The 21,186-nt window shown below is 54.2% G+C and overlaps 1 protein-coding gene across 1 annotated transcript in view; it reads left to right on the top strand.

Moving 5' to 3' along the window:
* Positions 1-21,176, top strand: part of LOC100346422 (ATP-binding cassette sub-family A member 17) — a 104,743-nt gene extending 83,567 nt beyond the window's left edge. The window contains exons 23-33 of the mRNA XM_051836195.3: positions 1,633-1,837; positions 3,860-4,079; positions 8,108-8,266; positions 11,564-11,742; positions 12,542-12,667; positions 13,363-13,557; positions 17,419-17,606; positions 18,546-18,716; positions 18,952-19,142; positions 19,277-19,350; positions 19,701-21,176. Of these exons, the coding sequence (XP_051692155.3) occupies positions 1,633-1,837; positions 3,860-4,079; positions 8,108-8,266; positions 11,564-11,742; positions 12,542-12,667; positions 13,363-13,557; positions 17,419-17,606; positions 18,546-18,716; positions 18,952-19,142; positions 19,277-19,350; positions 19,701-19,892 (1,900 nt within the window). The 3' untranslated portion in view covers positions 19,893-21,176. The remainder of the gene's footprint in view (positions 1-1,632; positions 1,838-3,859; positions 4,080-8,107; positions 8,267-11,563; positions 11,743-12,541; positions 12,668-13,362; positions 13,558-17,418; positions 17,607-18,545; positions 18,717-18,951; positions 19,143-19,276; positions 19,351-19,700) is intronic.
* The last annotated feature ends 10 nt before the right edge of the window (positions 21,177-21,186 follow it).

The following is a 21,186-nucleotide window of genomic DNA, read 5'->3' as shown; positions in this document are numbered from 1 at the left end:
GTACCTGTACCTGTGTGTGCACCTTCCCTCCCTGCAGTGAGAGCTCACCTGTACCTGTACCTGTGTGTGTACACCTTCCCTCCCTGCAGTGACAGCTCACCTGTACCTGTACCTGTGTGTGCACCTTCCCTCCCTGCAGTGAGAGTTCACCTGTGCCTGTACCTGTGTGTGCACCTTCCCTCCCTGCAGTGAGAGCTCACCTGTACCTGTACCTGTGTGTGCACCTTCCCTCCCTGCAGTGAGAGCTCACCTGTGCCTGTGTGTGCACCTTCCCTCCCTGCAGTGAGAGCTCACCTGTACCTGTGTGTGCACCTTCCCTCCCTGCAGTGAGAGCTCACCTGTGCCTGTGTGTGCACCTTCCCTCCCTGCAGTGAGAGCTCACCTGTGCCTGTGTGTGCACCTTCCCTCCCTGCAGTGAGAGCTCACCTGTACCTGTACCTGTGTGTGCACCTTCCCTCCCTGCAGTGAGAGCTCACCTGTGCCTGTGTGTGCACCTTCCCTCCCTGCAGTGAGAGCTCACCTGTACCTGTGTGTGCACCTTCCCTCCCTGCACTGAGAGCTCACCTGTGCCTGTACCTGTGTGTGCACCTTCCCTCCCTGCAGTGAGAGCTCACCTGTACCTGTACCTGTGTGTGCACCTTCCCTCCCTGCAGTGAGAGCTCACCTGTGCCTGTGTGTGCACCTTCCCTCCCTGCAGTGAGAGCTCACCTGTACCTGTGTGTGCACCTTCCCTCCCTGCAGTGAGAGTTCACCTGTGCCTGTACCTGTGTGTGCACCTTCCCTCCCTGCAGTGACAGCTCACCTGTGCCTGTGCCTGTGTGTGCACCTTCCCTCCCTGCAGTGAGAGCTCACCTGTACCTGTACCTGTGTGTGCACCTTCCCTCCCTGCAGTGAGAGCTCACCTGTACCTGTACCTGTGTGTGTACACCTTCCCTCCCTGCAGTGACAGCTCACCTGTACCTGTACCTGTGTGTGCACCTTCCCTCCCTGCAGTGACAGCTCACCTGTACCTGTACCTGTGTGTGCGCCTTCCCTCCCTGCAGTGAGAGCTCACCTGTGCCTGTGTGTGCACCTTCCCTCCCTGCAGTGAGAGCTCACCTGTACCTGTACCTGTGTGTGCACCTTCCCTCCCTGCAGTGAGAGCTCACCTGTGCCTGTACCTGTGTGTGCACCTTCCCTCCCTGCAGTGACAGCTCACCTGTACCTGTACCTGTGTGTGCACCTTCCCTCCCTGCAGTGAGAGCTCACCTGTACCTGTGCCTGTGTGTGCACCTTCCCTCCCTGCAGTGAGAGCTCACCTGTGCCTGTACCTGTGTGTGCACCTTCCCTCCCTGCAGTGAGAGCTCACCTGTGCCTGTACCTGTGTGTGCACCTTCCCTCCCTGCAGTGAAAGCTCACCTGTACCTGTACCTGTGTGTGCACCTTCCCTCCCTGCAGTGAGAGCTCACCTGTGCCTGTGTGTGCACCTTCCCTCCCTGCAGTGAGAGCTTTCGCTCCTGCAGTCTTCTCTCTTTACTGCCTGTTTCTTTCCTCTTTTTTTCTTCTAATAACAAATTGTTGTTTTATAAAACGGCTGCTCTTAGCTGTTCTGCTTGAATTACCACCTCTCTCCTCATATTCTGTTTTTTACAGGGGCCCTAAAGGACATTACCTTGTTGTCAACTTGCTTTTTGGAATAGCCTTTCTGTCTAGCTCGTTTTCCATCTTGACTGTCAGAGAGCGCCGAATTAAGGCCAAGCACATCCAGTTTGTCAGTGGTGTTTACTTGTGGGCTTACTGGCTCTCCGCTCTGCTCTGGGACCTCATCTCCTTCCTCGTCCCCACTCTGCTGATGGTGGTGAGTGCTGGGTCAGATCACAGGGAACTTGCCTGGGGGTCCCCCGTACAGCTCCAGAACCAGCCGGAAGCTCAGCCCTGACTGAGATTGGGGTGTGAAGCTCCTTCGTCGCTGCCCCTCAGGCATCACTGGGAGCAGAGGGACCTGCCATGGGGCCTTTTTTTCTTTTAAAGGGCTGTGATTTTTTTTTCAGTTTTATTTGTTTGCTTGAAAGAGTGACAGAGAGAAGGAGAAACTGAGAGAGAGAGAGAGAGAGTCAGAGAGAGAGAGAGAGAGAGAGAGATCTTCGTTCACTGGTTCACTCCCTAAATGTCTGCAGAAGCTGGAATGAACCAGCTGAAGCCACAAGCAGGAACTCTTTCCAGGTCCCCCACGTGGACGGCAGGGAGCCAGGGTTTTGGGCCATCATCCGCTGCCTTCCACACACATTAGCCAGAAGCTGGCAGAGGCTTGAGGAATAACATTTCCGTGAAATGCCTAGGAGCAGAGGCAGGCCTGGATTCCAGGCCCTCTGGAATAGGGTGTGGGTGTCCCAAGCATCGGCTTGATCTGCTGGGCCCCAGTGCCCACCCCTGCCCTAGGATCTTTAAGTGACAACACGGAGTCGCGGCCTCAAGCTAATCAGAGGCAGTGCTTTGAGGATTTGAGTTTGTTGTGCAGAAATAGCTCACCAGGATATTGATGGGCTGAAATATTTGATTAGGATTGAATTGAGTAATTTGAGGGTTTCCTGGTTACTTTTGTAAAGGTTATCAGGAAGATTTTTTTTAAAGATTTGTTTATTTCATCTGAAAGGCAGAGCTGTAGAGAGAAAGGGAGACACAGAGAGAGAGAGAGATTCTCCATCTGCTGGTTCACTCCCCAAATGCCTGCAACAGCCAGGGCTGAGCCAGACTGAAGCCAGGAGCCCAGTACTCCACCTGGGTCTCCCATGTGGGTGGCAGAGAACCAAGCACTTGAGCCATCACCTGCTATGTCCCCCAGATTGCATTAGCAGGAAGCCGGATCAGGAACAGAGTAGCCAGGACTGAAATCTGCATTTTGATATGAGATGTAGAATGTCTGAAGTGGCGGCTTAATCTGCTATTCCAGATGCTGGCCCCTGCCTATGTGTTTGTTTCTGTTTGTTTGTTTTTAAGATTCATTTATTTTTTATTTTTTATTTATTTTTTATTTTTTACAGGCAGAGTGGACAGTGAGAGAGAGAGACAGAGAGAAAGGTCTTCCTTTTGCCGTTGGTTCACCCTCCAGTGGCCGCCGCGGCTGGCGCGCCGCAGCCGGCGCACCGCGCTGATCCGAAGGCAGGAGCCAGGTACTTATCCTGGTCTCCCATGCGGGTGCAGGGCCCAAGCACTTGGGCCATCCTCCACTGCACTCCCGGGCCACAGCAGAGAGCTTGCCTGGAAGAGGGGCCACCAGGACAGAATCCAGTGCCCCGACCGGGACTAGAACCCGGTGTGCTGGCGCCGCAAGGTGGAGGATTAGCCTAGTGAGCCGCGGCGCCAGCATTTATTTTTATTTGCAAGAATTAGAAAGAGAGGGAGGGCCATATCCTCTACCAGCTGGTTCACTCCCCAAATGGCCAGAACAGCTGGGGCTGGGCCAGGCTGAAGCCAGGAGCTAGGAGCTTACTCTGAGTCTCCCATGTAGGTGCAGGGGCCCAAACACTTGGGCCGTCCTCCACTGTTTTTCCCAGGCCATTAGCAGGGAGCTGGATCAGAAGTGAAGCAGCTAGGACAGGCACCGATGCCCATACGGATGCTGGCACTGTAGATGGTAGCTTAGCCCACTGTGCCACAATGCCAGCTGCTGCCTGTGTGTCTTGTAGACACCTCTGGACCACTTATCTCCCTGCACTGTGGCAGGTGCTGGTCGTCTCTGCCTTGCTGGGGGAAGGGAAGGGAGGTACCTGGGCGTGTGGCAGGTACCTTCCTTCTGAACCTGGGATGATTCTGTTCTTTCTCCAGCTGAGGACTGACTGACAGTGGCTTTTCCCAATTCTTCCCACTCCCCCTTCCTGAGGTGGTGTTTCTGTACTACAATGAAGAAGTGTTTACACACCGTGGAAACATCCTTGCTCTTGTCTTGATGTTGATTCTCTATGGCTGGGCTATCATCCCCCTCATCTACATAATCAGCTTCTCCTTCGAAAGTGCCAGCCACGCCTGCGTCAAGCTGGTCGTCATGCTCACCTTCTTGAGCATTGGCCCCATCATGCTGGTCACCGTCACAGCCGAGCAAGGTGAGCACTGCTTAGCCACATCCCACGGAGCTTTAATTCCCCCTGTGGCAGCCGCAGGGGTTGTACCTGCCCCAGAGTGTGTCTCCCAGGGCAGCTGTGGTCTGGAACACACACTTCGAGGAGAACAGATGAACTAGCGGTGTATTCCTTCTGTGGATTGCTGTGACAACAACACAAGAGCGTGCACAGTGTGGAGTGAGAGGGAACACCATGTGGGGGCGGTCTGTGCAGTCCACAGACACACTCCTAACGCTAGGCTAGCATCTGGAAAGCAGTCGTGTCTGGGTTAGGGAAGGGCATTGACTGAAAAAGAGAGGTTAGTGAACTTCGTGAAGCGATGAAATACCCTTTTTCTCCTTGGGGATACTGGTTATGGGAACTTACATATTTACCACAATTTATCCTAATTCATCACATTTTCTACTTTTTTTGAAAAAAGGTGTATTTATTAGAAAGTCAAGAGTTGGCTGGCGCCACAGCTCAATAGGCTAATCCTCCGCCTTGTGGCGCTGGCACACCAGGTTCTAGTCCCGATCGGGGCGCCGGATTCTGTCCCGGTTGCCCCTCTTCCAGGCCAGCTCTCTGCTGTGGCCCAGGAGTGCAGTGGAGGATGGCCCAAGTGCTTGGGCCCTGCACCCCATGGGAGACCAGGAGAAGCACCTGGCTCCTGCCATCGGATCAGTGTGGTGCACCGGCCACAGCGGCCATTGGAGGGTGAACCAACGGCAAAGGAAGACCTTTCTCTCTGTCTCTCTCTCTCACTGTCCACTCTGCCTGTCAAAAAAAAAAGAGTTACAGAGAGACACAGAGGAAGATCTTGCATCTGTTGGTTCACTCCATAGATGGCCACAATGGCCAGGGCTGGGCCAGGCCAAAGCCAGGAGCCAAGAGCTTCATCCAGGACTCCCACGTTGGTGACAGGGACTCAAGTCCTTGAGCAATTCTTTTGTTGCTTTCCCAGGGAGCCAGATCAGAAGTGGAATAGCCAGGACACGAGCCAGCACCCACATGGGGTGCCAGTGTCACAGGCTGCAGCTTTACTTGCTATGCCACAACACTGGCCCCAGATTTTCTACTTATGACCTATGCATTTCACTGAAATGTTATTCCTCAAGAGAAAGATAAAACATCAGTAAAGAAAGACAGCTGGTGCGGGGAGGGGGCTGCTTGGTAAGTGTGTCATTGGAGTAGAGGAAACCAAGGTGGGCATCGTCCACGCTACGCACCTGCAGCTGGCCCTTTCTGGTCAGCGTTGGGCACACTGATGTTCTGCCTCTGTAGTGCTCTTTTTCATTTGCATTGATGAACACCTCTTTCAAATTGACTTTGGATTTTTGTTTTTGTTTTTTGGTTTTTTTTTTGCTTAAAAGTAGGTTAACAGGGATGGGTGCTGTGATACAATGGGTTGGATGCCCAAACCCCATGAGAGTGTGGTCCAAGTCCCAGCTACTCTGTTTCTGATCCAGCTATCTTCTGGCGAGGCAGCAGATGATGGCCCAAGTTCTTGGGTTCCTGACACCCATGTGGGAGACCCAGGTGGAATTCCTGGCTCTTAGCTTTGGCCTGGCCCAACCCTGGCTGTTGTAGGCATTTTGGGGATGAATCAGTGGATGGAAGAGCTCTCTCTTCTTCTCAGTGCCTCCCTCTCTCTCTCTCTCTCTCTTTCTCTCTTTCTCTCTCTCTGTCATTCTGCCTTTCATATAAATAGTTTAACAGCTTCCCTCTGCTTAAAAAACAAACAACAAAAAAAGACCTTTTTTTTTTTTTTTACAGAAAAGTCTTTGAGAGACAGAGGGAACTGTCATCTGTTTGTTCCCTCCCCAGATGCCTACAACAGCTGGGCTTGGGCGGGGTAGAGGAGAGGGTGGCTAGGGAAGGGCGAGGCTGGGACTCTAGATCCCCAGCTGGGTAACAGGAGCACACTCACCTCAACCTTTACCATGCCCTGGCTTTTATCTTGGAGTCATTGTTTCTTTTTTTTTTTTTTTTTTTTTAATTTTATTTGAAAGGCAAAGTTATAGAGAGGCCGAGACGGGGAGGGGGTCTTCCATCCATTGGTTCACTCCCTAGATGGCCACAATGGCCAGAGCTGCACCAATCCGAAGCCAGGAGCCAGGAGCTTCTTCAGGGTCTCCCAGGTGGGTGCAGGGGCCCAAGGACTTGGGCCATCTTCTACTGCTTTCCCAGGCCACAGCAGAGAGCTGGATCGGAAGTGGAGCAGCCGGGACTCACGAACTGGCGCCCATATGCGAAGCTGTTGCTTCAGTGCTGGGGGGCCCCCTCATTGTTTCTTAAGTGTGTGCAAACGACAGTGTTGTTCCCACAGGGTGTAAAGGCAGGGACTGTGTGTGCACCTGTCCTAATGTGAAGCTCATGCACCCTGGAGGTTGACCCAGCAGACCCTGCTCTGTCTGGGCCCAGCTCACTTGTCCACCTCTGCAATGCAGCCATGCTCCTGCTGGTGTTCCCACACACAGTGCCCGCTCTCCTGCTCTGTGCGTGACCAGGTGCTGGTGTTCCCACACACAGTGCCCGCTCTCCTGCTCTGTGCGTGACCAGGTGCTGGTGTTCCCACACACAGTGCCCGCTCTCCTGCTCTGTGCGTGACCAGGTGCTGGTGTTCCCACACCCAGTGCCCGCTCTCATGCTCTGTGCGTGACCGGGTGCTGGTGTTCCCACACACCCAGTGCCCGCTCTCATGCTCTGTGCGTGACCACGTGCTGGTGTTCCCACGCACCCAGTGCCCGCTCTCATGCTCTGTGCGTGACCGGGTGCTGGTGTTCCCACACCCAGTGCCCGCTCTCATGCTCTGTGCGTGACCGGGTGCTGGTGTTCCCACACCCAGTGCCCGCTCTCATGCTCTGTGCGTGACCGGGTGCTGGTGTTCCCACACACCCAGTGCCCGCTCTCATGCTCTGTGCGTGACCGGGTGCTGGTGTTCCCACACACCCAGTGCCCGCTCTCATGCTCTGTGCGTGACCGGGTGCTGGTGTTCCCACACCCAGTGCCCGCTCTCATGCTCTGTGCGTGACCGGGTGCTGGTGTTCCCACACCCAGTGCCCGCTCTCATGCTCTGTGCGTGACCGGGTGCTGGTGTTCCCACACCCAGTGCCCGCTCTCATGCTCTGTGCGTGACTGGATGGAAACACGGTGCTCTGGAGCAGCACAGCAGGAGAGAAACACGCACGGCCTGGAGGCTGAACGGCCACAGAGGAAGGGGGACAACCTAGAGATGCACAAGTCAGGGAAAGCCTTGCAGGCCTGGGAGTGTGATGGTCCAGTGACGGGGCAGGGTTAGAAGATATGTGGGACAGTGTGCCCTTTTCTTTTCTTTTTTTAAAAAATTATGATTTTATTTGAAAGGCAGAATGACAGAGAAACAGAGAGGTTTTCCATCTGCTACGTCAGTCCCCAGATGGCTACAACGGCTGGGGCTGGGCCAGGCCGAGGCTAGGATTCTGAAGCCCAGAGCTCAGAACTCATCCTGGTCTCTTACATGGGTGGCAGGGGCCAAGAACTTGGGCCGTCTTCCACTGCTTTCCTAGGCACATTAGCAGGGAGCTGCAGCAGAAGTGGAACAGCCGGGACTCTGAAACCAGCACTCTGATAGGGGATGCTGCACCACAAACAACAGCAGCCCCAAGGATATGTTTTTTAAATATTGATTTGTTGGTTTATTTGAAAGGAAGAATTAGAAAGGGCAAGATGGGGGTGCGCAGAGAAAGAGACTTCTGTCCATTAGTTCACTCCCCAGAAAGCCACAATGGCCAAGGCTAGGCCAGGCCAAAGCCAGGAGACTGGAATTCCATCCAGGACTCCTATGTAGGTGGTAGGGGCTCAGTCACTTGGGCCATCTTCTACTGCTTTCCCAGGCACATTAGCAGAGAGCTGGATCACAAGTGGAACAGCCAGGACTTGAACCGGTGCTCATACGGGAGGCCAGCATCACAGCCACGGCCTAACCCACTGTACCAAGGATGTGCTTTTCTTTTCCGTCAAGTAAAGTTACTATTTTCTGTTCCTTTCAGACCTGGGTTATGAAGCAATCTCAGAGAACCTGGATCACGCGTTCCTCGCACTCCCGGGCCACTGCCTGGGGATGGCTTTCTGCAACTTATATTACAACTTTGAACTACAGAGGTTTTGTAGTGTCAAGAACCTGAGCCAGACTGAGTGCAATGAAGCTTGTAGGTAGAATAAGTGGAATTACTGTATTTTCATTTGAGTCTTGCAAGTAGTATAAATGGAATTTATTTTCATTGAGATACAGTTCACATAAAATGCATCCTTTTTTATAAAATAGCATAATGCTTGCATGTAACCACCCGTACCATCCCGTGTACTCTAAACCATCTCTAAATTATTGATAGTACTTTATACAATGTAAATGCTATGTAAATTGTTGTCATACTGTATCATTTAAAAGAGAAGAAATTCTATATATGTTTAGTAGACAGTTTTTTTCTGAATATTTTCTACCTATGGTTGGTTGACTCCACAGATGCAGAACTTATGGCTATGGTAGATGAGTTGATGTAAAAAATGTCATTTTATATCAGATACTTGAGCAGCCACAGCTTTGGTATCTGCAGGGAGATCTGGAACCAATCCCACAAATACTAATGGCCAGTTGTAACCTATATGTACCCAAAAGAGACTGATTAGCAAATTACAGTATAAGCATCAAGATAACATGATGCAGGCATCAAAAAGAATGATTTTGATCTCTATGTCCTGATATGTCAATGTCCATTATATATTATTAGATGAAACAAGTACATTGGAGAAGTGAATGCATAGTATCACTCCATTTTTTTGTTTCAAAAGATAATACCTAGGGGACCAGTGCTGTGGCATAGTGGGTAAAGCCACCACCTGCAGTGCTGGCGTCCCATATGGGCGCCGGTTCTAGTTCTGGCTGTTCCACATCTGATCCAGTTCTCTGCTATGGCCTGGGAAAGCAGTAGAAGATGACCCAAGTCGTTGGGTCCCTGCCCCTGTGTGGGAGACCTGGAAGAAGCTCCTGGCTCCTGGCTTCAGAACAACCCAGCTCGGCACATTGCAGCCGTTTGGGGAGTGACCCAGTGGATGGAAGGCCTCTCTCTCTGTCTCTCTGCTTCTGCCTCTGCCTTTCTGTAACCCCGCCTTTCAAAAACCTAAATAAATCTTAAAAAAAAGATAATACCTAGAAAATGTAGAAGAATTTTACATAAAACTATAACATTGGATTTGGCTAATGGAAAAGCACCTTTACTTTCTAATTCATGTATTTCTCCTTTTTGCAATGAATGTATATTTATTGTATAATTTTATTTTATTTATTTATTTTTGACAGGCAGAGTGGACAGTGAGAGAGAGAGAGAGAAAGGTCTTCCTTTTGCCATTGGTTCACCCTCCAATGGCCGCATGTGCCGGCGCATCGCGCTGATCCGAAACCAGGAACCAGGTGCTTCTCCTGGTCTCCCATGTGGGTGCAGGGCCCAAGGACTTGGGCCATCCTCCACTGCACTCCCGGGCCACAGCAGAGAGTTGGCCTGGAAGAGGGGCAACTGGGACAGGATCCGGCGCCCCGACCGGTACTAGAACCCAGTGTGCTGGCGCCGCAGGCGGAGGATTAGCCTATTGAGCCACGGTGCCAGCCTAATTTTATTTTTTTAAGATTTATTTATTTGAAAAGCAAGATAGAGAGAAGGAGAAACAGAGAGCTTCCATCCACTGGTTCATTCCCCAAATGTATACAACAGCTGGGGCTGGGACAGGCCAAAGCTGGACGCCTTGAATTCCATCCGGGTTCCCACATGGGTTCAGGGGCCTATGGACTTGGGCCATCTTCCACTACTTTCCCAGGTGCATTATCAGGAATCCGGATGGGAAATGGGACATCCAGAATTCATACCAGGGCTCATATGGGATACTGACATTGCAGGTGGTGGCTTAACCTTCTGTACCACAATGCCAGACCCTGTTTTAAAATACTGTAAAAAATTTTAAGGCAGACCAGCTTAAAAAGAGAATAGAGACTCCTGAGTATTTTTTTTTTTTTACAGGAGTGGTTAGTTGAAGTTGCAGGGTAATTATTGATTGAAAGAAGACCTTGGCCGGCGCCGCGGCTCACTAGGCTAATCCTCTGCCTTGCGGCGCCGGCACACCGGGTTCTAGTCCCGGACAGGGCGCCGGATTCTGTCCCAGTTGCCCCTCTTCCAGGCCAGCTCTCTGCTGTGGCCAGGGAGTGCAGTGGAGGATGGCCCAAGTCCTTGGGCCCTGCACCCCATGGGAGACCAGGATAAGTACCTGGCTCCTGCCATCAGATCAGCGCGGTGCGCCAGCCGCAGCGCGCCAGCTGCGGCGGCCATTGGAGGGTGAACCAACGGCAAAGGAAGACCTTTCTCTCTGTCTCTCTCTCTCACTGTCCACTCTGCCTGTCCAAAAAAAAAAAAAAAAAAAAAAGAAGAAGAAGAAGAAGAAGACCTAAACATATAAATAATTTATATTTCAAGTGTCAAATGGACAGGATGAAGTCTTTCATTTTTTTTCCAAAGATTTATTTGTTTGCAATTCTGAAAGCCAGAGAGAAGGGGAGAGACAGGGAGTGACTTCCATCTTCTGGTTCACTTCCCAAATGCTGCAACAGCCAAGGCTGGGCCAAGCTGCAGCCAGGAGCCTGGAACTCCATCCAGGCTTCCCATTCAGGTGCCCAAGCACACGGGCCATCTTCCCCTGTGCTCCCAGGCAAATTAGCAGGGGACTGGACAGGAAGTGGAGCAGCCAGGACTTGAGTCAGTGCTCCAGTCTGGGATACTGGTGGCACAAGTGGTGTCTTCACTCCCTGCAGTACAACACTGGCACCTATTTTTTTATTGACAAAAATCATGTATATTTATCATACACAACATGACAGGTCTTTTTTTTTTTTTTTTTTTTTTTTTGACAGGCAGAGTGGACAGTGAGAGAGAGAGACAGAGAGAAAGGTCTTCCTTTGCCGTTGGTTCACCCTCCAATGGCCGCCGCGGCCGGCGCGCTGCGGCCGGCGCACCGCGCTGATCCGATGGCAGGAGCCAGGAGCCAGGTGCTTTTCCTGGTCTCCCATGGGGTGCAGGGCCCAAGCACCTGGGCCATCCTCCACTGCACTCCCTGGCCACAGCAGAGAGCTGGCCTGGAAGAGGGGCAACCGGGACAGAATCCGGCGCCCCAACCGGGACTAGAACCCGGTGTGCCAGCGCCGCTAGGCGGAGGATTAGCCTAGTGAGCCGCGGCGCCGGCCGACAGGTCTTTTTATTGTACTGTTTTTACAGAACATTAATTATAGGAGGGAAAACAAAATGTCACTGTTGACCACCATCTGCAATGTGGGAATAGCGATGATGAAAAGAACACTTCTTTTAAACTATATTCGTTGTAATAGGAATTTACCTACTAGGTGTACAGTTGAGGAATTGCTTTGAAAATTACCCAAAGTTTTTAAATATCTATTTACCCCATTTTAGCAGAAAAATATGTGGTCCAAAAGAACATCTACGCGTGGGAGTCCCTAGGGATAGGGAAGTACCTGACCGCCCTGGCTATCTCGGGACCTGTGTACATCATCCTGCTTTTCCTCATCGAAACCAGCGCATTCTGGACGCTGAAAGCCAGGCTCTCTGACTTCTGCGGGAAGCCAAGTTTGGTGAGTGCGTCCGAGTGCAAACTGCACAGACTCCCAGAAAGGAGAACACTCTGGCTGAGCCCCTGTGACCTCGTTCCATGCTGGTCATCTGTGGTGCTTCCAGGGTCTGCTCCTCAGCACAGCAGAAACAAGACCTGAGTTTCCTCAGACCAGTCACTCTTCCCCAGCTCCACGAGCCAAACAAGAAGTCTGTTCAAAGAAACCCAGAAATGAGCTTTTGTTAAAGCTTTTTTTAAAAGATAGATTTATTAATTTGAAAGAGTTACAGAGAGAGGGAGAGAAAGAGAGAGGTCTTCCATCTGCTGGTTCACTAACCAAATGGCCACAATAGCCAGGGCTGGGCCATACCAAAGCCAGGAGCCAGGAGCGTCTTCCAGGTCTCCCGTGTGGGTGCAGGGGCCCAAGGACTGGGGCCATCCTCCACTGCTTTCCCGGGTGCATTAGCAGGGAGCTGGATCAGAAGCTGAGCAGCCGGGACTCAAACCAGGGCCCACGTGGGATGCCGGTGCTGCAGGTGGGGCTTACTTCACCTGCTGTGCCAGAGCACCAGCCCCATTGTCATATCTGATATCCCTAGTTGTAAGTCCTAGTTTTCCTCCGAAGTCGATGCCGCGTGAAGTTTTCCTGATGGCCGTAGCTGCTCCTGAGATGGGGTGGTGGTGTGTCCATGAGAACCAGGGTCAGCCCAGACACCTTCCAGCCTTCCCAGGGAGGCTGCGGTCTTCATGGTTCCCCTCAGTCTCCATCTTGTGCCCTCACAGCAAGTCCTAATTTTTTCACCCTTGTCTTGGTGATGCAGGCAGTGCCGCTCAATGTGCCATCAGCACCTGAGGACCAAGATGTGGCCAAGGAAGCAGAAACTATCAAGATGCATTTGGAAAAGTTGTGCAAGAAAAATCCCCTGGTTGTTAAGGAAGTGTCAAAGGTAAAGTCAAAAGTCAAGAACATTCTCCCTCTGGGTCACGCACCAGCAGGCACTTGGCCTATTGGCAGGTGACTCAGATACGTGACTCCCCGTGGGGTTTCCTCTGGGAGTGATCACAGTAGAATTCATTGGTGTACGAGACAAAAATTAGGAACTCGGTCCTCTACTGTCTGTTGTGTGGCCCTCTGGAGGCGAGAGGCCTGGGGTGGGAGCGGGAGCAGGCAGTGCCAGAGGCTGTGCCTGATGCAGCGACTCTCCAGGATCTGGAAGACAGTTTGTGGAGGAGTCGGGGCCTCAGCCTGCCTCGTGCCCCCGAGCGTTTTAAGAGCCCCTTCCAACATCAGGATCTTGGTAACATTTCCCCAGGTTGCTAGTCTTACTGTTTCTCTATAGTTTTAGTTTAAAACTTAAATAAACCTTCCTGTAACATCAAAAGTATGCTTTGGGGATGAAAGAGTTTATCTTGGAAACAGCATTCTCAGTATGGAAGGCAAAGAGAAACCCCTCCTATCCTGCTGGGCTAGCACTGAGAGGAGGCAGCGCTGAGCCTGGGTGCAGGACAGGCCCCGAGCCCTGGGAGCCCTGAGAGCCCTGAGGCGGCCTGGACCTGTGCTAGAACAGACTGCAGTGAGCACAGGGAGCTCCCGGACTGCACCGAGGCGTCCTAACCGTGTCTGCTCTCTCATGTGTCTCAGGTCTATGAGAACAAGGTGCCCGTGGTGGCTGTGAACAAGGTATCCTTCACTGTTCAAGCGAAAGAATGCTTTGGCCTTCTTGGCCTCAATGGAGCAGGGAAGACTTCCATTTTCAAAATGCTGGCCGGGGAGAAGCCAATAACTTCTGGGGAGGCCTTTGTCAGGGGTATCAGCATCAGCTCTGACCTAGAGAGAGTGAGTATGACTACAAACAAACCTAGGGGTGTCACACAGGATTCGGGGTGGGGGGGGGGAACTGGGGTGAGAGTTGATCTCTGAAAATTCCGCGTATCCGTTTCTTTTTTTTTTTTTTTTTGACAGGCAGAGTGGACAGTGAGAGAGAGAGACAGAGAGAAAGGTCTTCTTTTCCCGTTGGTTCACCCTCCAATGGCCGCTGCAGCCAGCGCACCGCGCTGATCCGAAGCCAGGAGCCAGGTGCTTATCCTGGTCTCCCGTGGCGTGCAGGGCCCAAGCACTTGGGCCATCCTCCACTGCACTCCCTGGCCACAGCAAGCAGAGAGCTGGCCTGGAAGAGGGGCAACTGGGACAGAATCCGGCGCCCCGACCAGGACTAGAACCCCGTGTGCTGGCGCCACTAGGTGGAGGATTAGCCTATTGAGCCACGGCGTTGGCCCCGCGTATCCGTTTCATCTTGACCCCAAATCCATGTCTCCATCCTGGAGCACTTCTTTGGAACTATGATACTTGCATCTACCTCTTATTTAACATTATCTCTCTTTTTTTATTTTAAATATTTAGTTATGATGAGGGGCTGGCTTTGTGGCGTAGCAGAATAAGCTGCCGCCTACAGCGCCAGCATCCCATTTGGGTGCCAGTTCAAGTCCCGGCTGCTCTGCTTCTGATCCAGCTCCCTGGTGCACCTGGGAAGGCACTGGAGAATGGCCCAAGTGTGTGGGCCTGTGCTGCCCACACAGGGGAACCCATGTTGAGTTCCAGGCACCTGGCTCCAGCCTGGCCCAGCCCTGGCAGTTGCGGCCATCAGGGGAGTGAGGAAATCTTTAAAAGATTTATTTTATTTATTTGAAAGGTAGAGTTACAGAGAGAGAAGGAAACAGAGATCTTCCATTATCTGTTTCACTTCCGCAGTAGCTACAACAGCCAGGGCTGGGACAGGTCAAAGCCAACTCATACGGTCAAACTGCATCTAATATAGGATGCCAGCGTTACAAGCAGCAGCTTAACCTGCTATGCCACAGTGCTGGCCCCTGGAAGCTGCCATCTGGGGAGTAAACCAGTGGATTGGAGAGAGAGAGAGAGAGTGTGTAACTCTGCCTTTCAAGACAATGAAAAGAAATAGTATAAATAAACTTTAAAAAAAAAATGCTGGGGCCGACATTGTGGTACAGCGAGTTAAGCTGCTGCCTACGAGGCCAGCATCCCATATAGGTGCCTGTTTGAGACCCTACTGCTCTACTTCTGGTCCAGCGCCCTGCTAATGCACCTGAGAAAACAGTGGAAGATGGCCCAAGTGCTTGGCACCCTGTACCCATGTAGGAGACCTAGAAGCTCCGAGCTCCTGGCTTCAGCTTGCCACAGCCCCGGCCATTGCTGCCATTTGGAGAGTGAACCAGTGGATGGAAGCGTGCTTTCTCTCTCTCTCCCTCCCTCTCCTCTCCCATCTCTTCCTCTCTCTCTCTCTGTAACTCTGCCTTTCAAATAAAATAAAAAAATAAATCTTAATAAAATGCTTGAGCCAGCATTGTGGCTCTGTGGGATAGGCTATCACTTGTTACACTGGCATCCCATATGAGCACTGGTTCAAGTCCTGACTTCTCCACTTCTGATCCAGCTCCCTGCCGGTGTGCCTGGGAAAGCAGTGGAAGATGGCCCCAGTGCCTGGGCCCCCTCCATCCACATGGGAGACCTGGGTGAAGTTTCAGCCTCCTGGCTTCCACCTGGCCCAGCTCCAGCCTCTGTTGCCATTTGGGGAGTGAAACAGTGGATGGAAGGTCTCTCTCTGTATATGACTCTGACTTCGAAGTGACCAAATAAATCTTTTTAATAAATAAATAAAACAGACAAGGCAGCACCTAGAATGAACCCCAGGTCAGCTCTGAGATATTTACTATACAAATGCAGTGTTATGTCAAAAGGATAAAAAGTGTAAGTCAGGTTTATACCAGAATTGTTAGGTCCAGAAATAAAATCCACCAAAATAAATCATTATATTTATCCCTAGATGCTGAAAAGGCATTTGACAAAAAACTTAGTATCAACTCATGATTTTTAAAAATAGAAATAGAATTAGAAGAAACGTCAAAGTAATACGGTGGGGGCTGTTGCTGTGGTGTAGTGGGTAAAGCCGCCGCCTGCAACGCTGGCATCCCTTACGGGTGCTGCTGGTTCAAGTCCTGGCTGCTCCACTTCTGATCCAGCTCTCTGCTATGGACTGGGAAAGCAGTAGAAGATGGCCCAGGTCCTTGGGCCCCTGCACCCACGTGGGAGACCTGGGAGAATCTGCTGGCTCCTGGCTTCAGATCAGCACAGCTCCGGCCATTGCGTCCAATTGGGGAGTGAACCAGCAGATGAAAGACCTCTCTCTCTCCCTCCCTCCCTCCCTCCCTCTCTCTCTCTGCCTCTCCTTCTCTCTGTAACTCTGACTTTCAAATAAATAAATAAATCTTTAATAAAATAAAATAAAGTAACACAGTGAAGACCACCCACCAGCAGGTTCACGTTTTATAAAGAAATATTTGAAGTATCTGCGTTCCAGTCCTGTGTGTCTTTCTCAGCTGTTGGCTTGGTGCCAGGGACAGGGATGTCCCCAGGAAGCCACATTCTGGAAGTGCAGCCTGGCCTGAGCTGTGTGGGCCCGTCTTCCTCCTCCTCCCCAAGACAGACGCTCTGGTAGTTCTGTACTCTGCACGCTGTCAGATCTTCCCCCACCCTGCGGCTGTCCTGCAGCTTGAGGGGAAGAGGGAAAAGAAGAAAAGCGAGGGGAAACAAGTTGATTATTTTTTCAAAAATAGTAGCCCACTGTTTTATGTCTCTACTTCAGGCTAGCCTGTGAACATGGTCATAGACCATAGCTATGAGTTTATAATGGCAAAAACAGAAATGACTCAGTGTGTGTGAATTTTTTTATTTTTATTTATTTATTTATTTATTTATTTATTTATTTATTTTGACAGGCAGAGTGGACAGTGAGAGACAGAGACAGAGAGAAAGGTCTTCCTTTGCCGTTGGTTCACCCTCCAATGGCCGCGGCGCCGGCCCAAATACATACTTTTAAAAATAAAAAAATTTGGCCGGCGCCGCGGCTCACTAGACTAATCCTCCACCTTGCGGCGCCGGCACACTGGGTTCTAGTCCCGGTTGGGGCGCCGGATTCTGTCCCGGTTGCCCCTCTTCCAGGCCAGCTCTCTGCTGTGGCCCGGGAGTGCAGTGGAGGATGGCCCAAGTGCTTGGGCCCTGCACCCCATGGGAGACCAGGAGAAGCACCCGGCTCCTGCCATCGGATCAGCGCAGTGCGCCGGCCGCAGCGTGCCGGCCACGGCGGCCATTGGAGGGTGAACCAACAGCAAAAAGGAAGACCTTTCTCTCTGTCTCTCTCTCTCACTGTCCACTCTGCCTGTCAAAAAAAAAAAAAGTATGTATTTGAGGGTTGGCATCCTGGCACAGCCGGTTACACCTCAGCCTGTGATGCCAGCAGCCCAGGTGCGCATCCTTTTGAGTCCCAGATGCTCCACTTCAGATGCAGCTTCCTGCTGATGTGCCTGGAAAGAGCAGAGATGGCCCGAATGCTTGGGCCCTGGCCATCCTCATGGGAGATCTGGATGAAGGTCCTGGTTCCTGGCTTTGGCCTGGTCCAGCTCTGGCTGTTGTGGCCATTTGGGGAGTGAACCAGTGAATGGAAGACCTCTCTCAGTCTCTGTAACTTTGCCTTTCAAATAAATATTTTTAAAAAGATTTATGTAGTGAAGGCAGAGGGCCGAGGCCGAGGCCGAGGCAGACAGCCTGTGCCTGTGTTGGAGCAGGCATGGTTAACCTGGCAGAAGTGGCCTTCCTTGAAGTGCCTCCATGTTCTCATCTCAGGTGCGGAAGTGGATTGGCTACTGTCCCCAGTTTGATGCTTTGCTGAACTTCATGACAGGCCGTGAGACGCTGGTCATGTACTCCCGGATCCGAGGCATTCCCGAGCGCCACATCAGCACCTGTGTGGACCAGATTCTTGAGGACTTGGTCTTGTACATGGATGCTGACAAGCTAGTGAAGACCTACAGGTAAGATTTGGGGCTTCCCCTGGCCACCCCGCCTCCAGGCACCAGCATAGGAGGTGGGAGTGCTGGAGGGGCCCTACCTTCCCTGTACGAAAGGGCCAGTGCCTCAGCTTCCCCAGCAATGCTTTGTGTTGGTCCTGGGCTCCCAGGCGCATTGTGGGGCCACCGCAGGGCAGAGGCGTTGCTGTAGCTGGGGACAAGCAGATGGACCGCGGCGTTATCTACCTGACAAGGCCACTTGATGAAGGGCTCCCCGTTTTTGGCCGGCTTGCGTTTTAAGCCCACAGTTAGCTCAGTCTGCTGTGTCTGTGGCACCTGAATTTCAGGTGTTCTGCTGGGAAACTTGGCGGGGTCCTCAGGCTACTGTTGCTAGGGTCCCAAAGGGCCCCTTGCGCTGAGCGCAGCGCCCCTAGAGGTGCACGGTGGAACGGCAAGCTCGGGACACCTCTGACCTCCGGCAGAGCAGGCTTGGGATCAGATGATGACGTCCTCGGCTCTTCAGTTTCCACAGGTTTTCTTGTATCCCTGTGTCCTTTGATGATCAAAGGAGTGTGCACTTGCAACGTTTAGAGCAGTGCCTTACACACAGCAAATGTTCTATGTATTAAAAAAAAAAAAAAAAAGCTTGCTAAATGGTCCTGTGCCCTATGTACACAGAGGGGAGCGTCCCCAACCCTAGAAAGACCCTCACAGAAGATTCCTCGGCTGTGTGCTCGCCAGGACCAATCCTTGTCCATCCTTGGGAATGGACACAGAGTGCACAGATGCAGCCCCCGTTCAACCTGGGGTGAAGGCGACGGGGCTGTGTTTCTGTAGGCCGCCCCTCCCCAGGTGCACAGAGCAGCACTTCCTGAACAGAGCAGAGGGGCCGGTGTTGGACAGCAGGATCACTGTGGAGGCTGATGCTGACCAGTCCCCTGACCTCTCCTTCTCTGCCTCCAGCGGGGGCAACAAGCGCAAGCTGAGCACGGGCATCGCCCTCCTCGGAGAGCCTGCGGTCATCTTCCTGGACGAGCCGTCCACGGGCATGGACCCCGTGGCCCGGCGCCTGCTCTGGGACACTGTGGCCCGGGCCCGCGAGTCTGGCAAGGCCGTCGTCATCACCTCCCACAGGTAGAGCCGGGGTGTCCCTGTGCGTCCGTGGAGGAGCCAGACGGGCTGGGCAGGGTGGGACCCCGAGGTGCCCGGAGCCGACCAGGAGACTCCCAGCCTCTGCCCACGGGCCATGCTCTGAACCGGTAGCGGCCTGGCCTGGGCGTCGGCACCTTCCTCTCCGCACAAGACTTTGGCTCTCAGGGCGGGCATCGGCACCCCCAACACTGTCTCAGGCCTGCCCCCTTGTCCCCAGCATGGAGGAGTGCGAGGCCCTGTGCACCCGGCTGGCCATCATGGTGCAGGGTCAGTTCAAGTGCCTGGGCAGCCCGCAGCACCTCAAGAGCAAGTTCGGCAGCGGCTACTCCCTGCAGGCCAAGGTCCGGAGCAGAGGGCAGCAGGAGGCGCTGCGGGATTTCAAGGCCTTTGTGGACCTGACCTTCCCAGGTGCGAGCCTGCCCGGGGCCTGCCTGAGCCGCTCCCGGCCGCTCTGCCTCTCCCACATCCCTGATCCCTGGGGCCGGACCGCCCTCCGCTGGCCCCGCCCCCTCCTCACAGGAACACGCCTGTGCTTTGTGCAGGCAGCGTCCTGGAAGATGAGCACCAGGGGATGGTCCACTACCACCTGCCCGGCCACAACCTCAGCTGGGCGAAGGTGAGCACCCTCGTGACCGAGGTCCTGTCTCTCGGGTGGTCTCGTGCACTGGTGCTGCGGCGCCCTGGCTGTGTCTGTAGTGACCTTCAGGCACATTTCATGGGCATAAGGGACTTCCGGGATAAGCTCCTGCACACCTCACGTCCGAGAGGGGCGCCACGTGCCCGAGGTCACACAGGGAGTCGGGCCAGCCAGGCCTCTGTCCTGCCTACACTCCCAGCAGGAAGCAGAGACTGACTTCTCGAGAGGGGCTCTGCAGGAGCCGAGGGCCCCTGGGTGCCGGCCCCAGCGGCCAGATCTCCCTGTGTCCCCTCTGGGTGCGCCGGTGAGCGGGCGCTTCCTCCCCACAGGTGTTTGGCCTTCTGGAGGCAGCTAAGAACGAGTACCAGCTGGACGACTACTCCGTCAGCCAGGTCTCGCTGGAGGACATCTTCCTGAGCGTCGCCTACCCCATGTACCGCACACAAGGCCAGGACCAGCGTGGGCAAACGCCGCCTCCGCCTCGCTCTTCAGCCCCTCCCCCAGCCCCTGCCCTTCTGTAATAAAGACTCCCTGGTGCCCAGCTGGCCCAGGGGTGCGCAAGGCCGCTCAGCGAGGCTCTCCCCGGACGCAGTTCACTGGGCAGGGTGGGCCAGTGGCTCAGCGGCTGGATGAGACCAGTGCACAGGGATACCCCGAGTCCCTGCAGTGGGCTGTGGCCTCCGCAGGTCCTCTCACCAGCAGTGACTGTTGGTGACACAGCAGTGACCACTCTGTGCCCCGTTCACATCCTGTCCCTCGGCCGTACCTCCCTCAGGGCCAGGTACGGAGCGCGTCCTGGGCCTGGCTGTGCCCTGCCCGGTGGGTGAGGGTCTGCAGGCACGGCACAGGCACGAGGTGGCCGCATGCGTGAGGCTGGCTGCTCGGTGCACCGCCTGCACGTGCAGCTTCGCCCGCGCTGGAACCCCAGCTTCAGGTTTGCCTCCGGGTGCGGGGACAGCACGCGTCTGCTGTCTGCTCACCCAGGGCAGCACTTGGATTCCTGGGCCTTCCTGGGCGTGGCCCTGGCTCGCGGGGGCTGCGCGGGACCCTGCACCAGGCCTCCCTCATTTCCCAGGGGAGCCAGTGGACTGTCCACGGCCAGAAGCCTGCAGCAGAGGTGGGGAGCCCCACACTGCAGACCGACCGCACCTGGGCGGCTGTCCGAAATGCTGGCCGGGTCCCCTCAGCCCTGTGGAGTCAGAAGTCCTGGGGCAGCGCCCAGCCCTGTCAGGGGCGCTCCTGATGTCCTGGGCCTGGGTGTGCCCTCAGGTGGCCGTTGGGCTCCCGGGAAGAGTGGCCCACAGGCCTGGCACACATCAGCACACCCCCGACCTGTTCTGAGCAGGGGCTCCCACTTCGACCCCGCCTGACTGCGAGGGGACGCCCCGGGCCCCCAGCACCGCTCCCTCTCGACCCGACTCCCCCTCCGGGGCGGCTCATCCCGCAGCGCGACCCGCGGACCGGGACACTGTCGCAGCCTGATCACCGCCTTCCAGGCGCCAGCCAAGCCGCCCCCGGCCGCGAGGGCAGCAGTCGCCCTTCCCGCCCGGGGCCGCTGGGGCTTCCTGGCGCCGGCGAGGGCCGAGTCGCCTGAGTGCGGGGAGCGTGAGGAAGGGGCTGCGAGGGGAGGGGTGGGTGGGAGCCCGACCCCAGGGCCCCCGCGGGCCCTGCCCTCCGGGAAGAGCTGCAGGGCGGCGGCGAGGGTCGCTCCGGGGAGGCCACGTTTCGGGGTAGAACGGACCGAGACCCCAGCCCCGTGCCTGGGGCCCTGTGGGCACCGCAGCAGGCGGCGAGCGCTGGGCACGCCTGGGCACC

The sequence above is a fragment of the Oryctolagus cuniculus genome, chromosome 19, assembly GCF_051225735.1.
Source record: "Oryctolagus cuniculus isolate XC-2025 breed Fujian yellow rabbit chromosome 19, ASM5122573v1, whole genome shotgun sequence".
NCBI classification, from domain to species: Eukaryota; Metazoa; Chordata; class Mammalia; order Lagomorpha; family Leporidae; genus Oryctolagus; species Oryctolagus cuniculus.
This window is presented reverse-complemented; position numbering and strand designations above follow the sequence as displayed.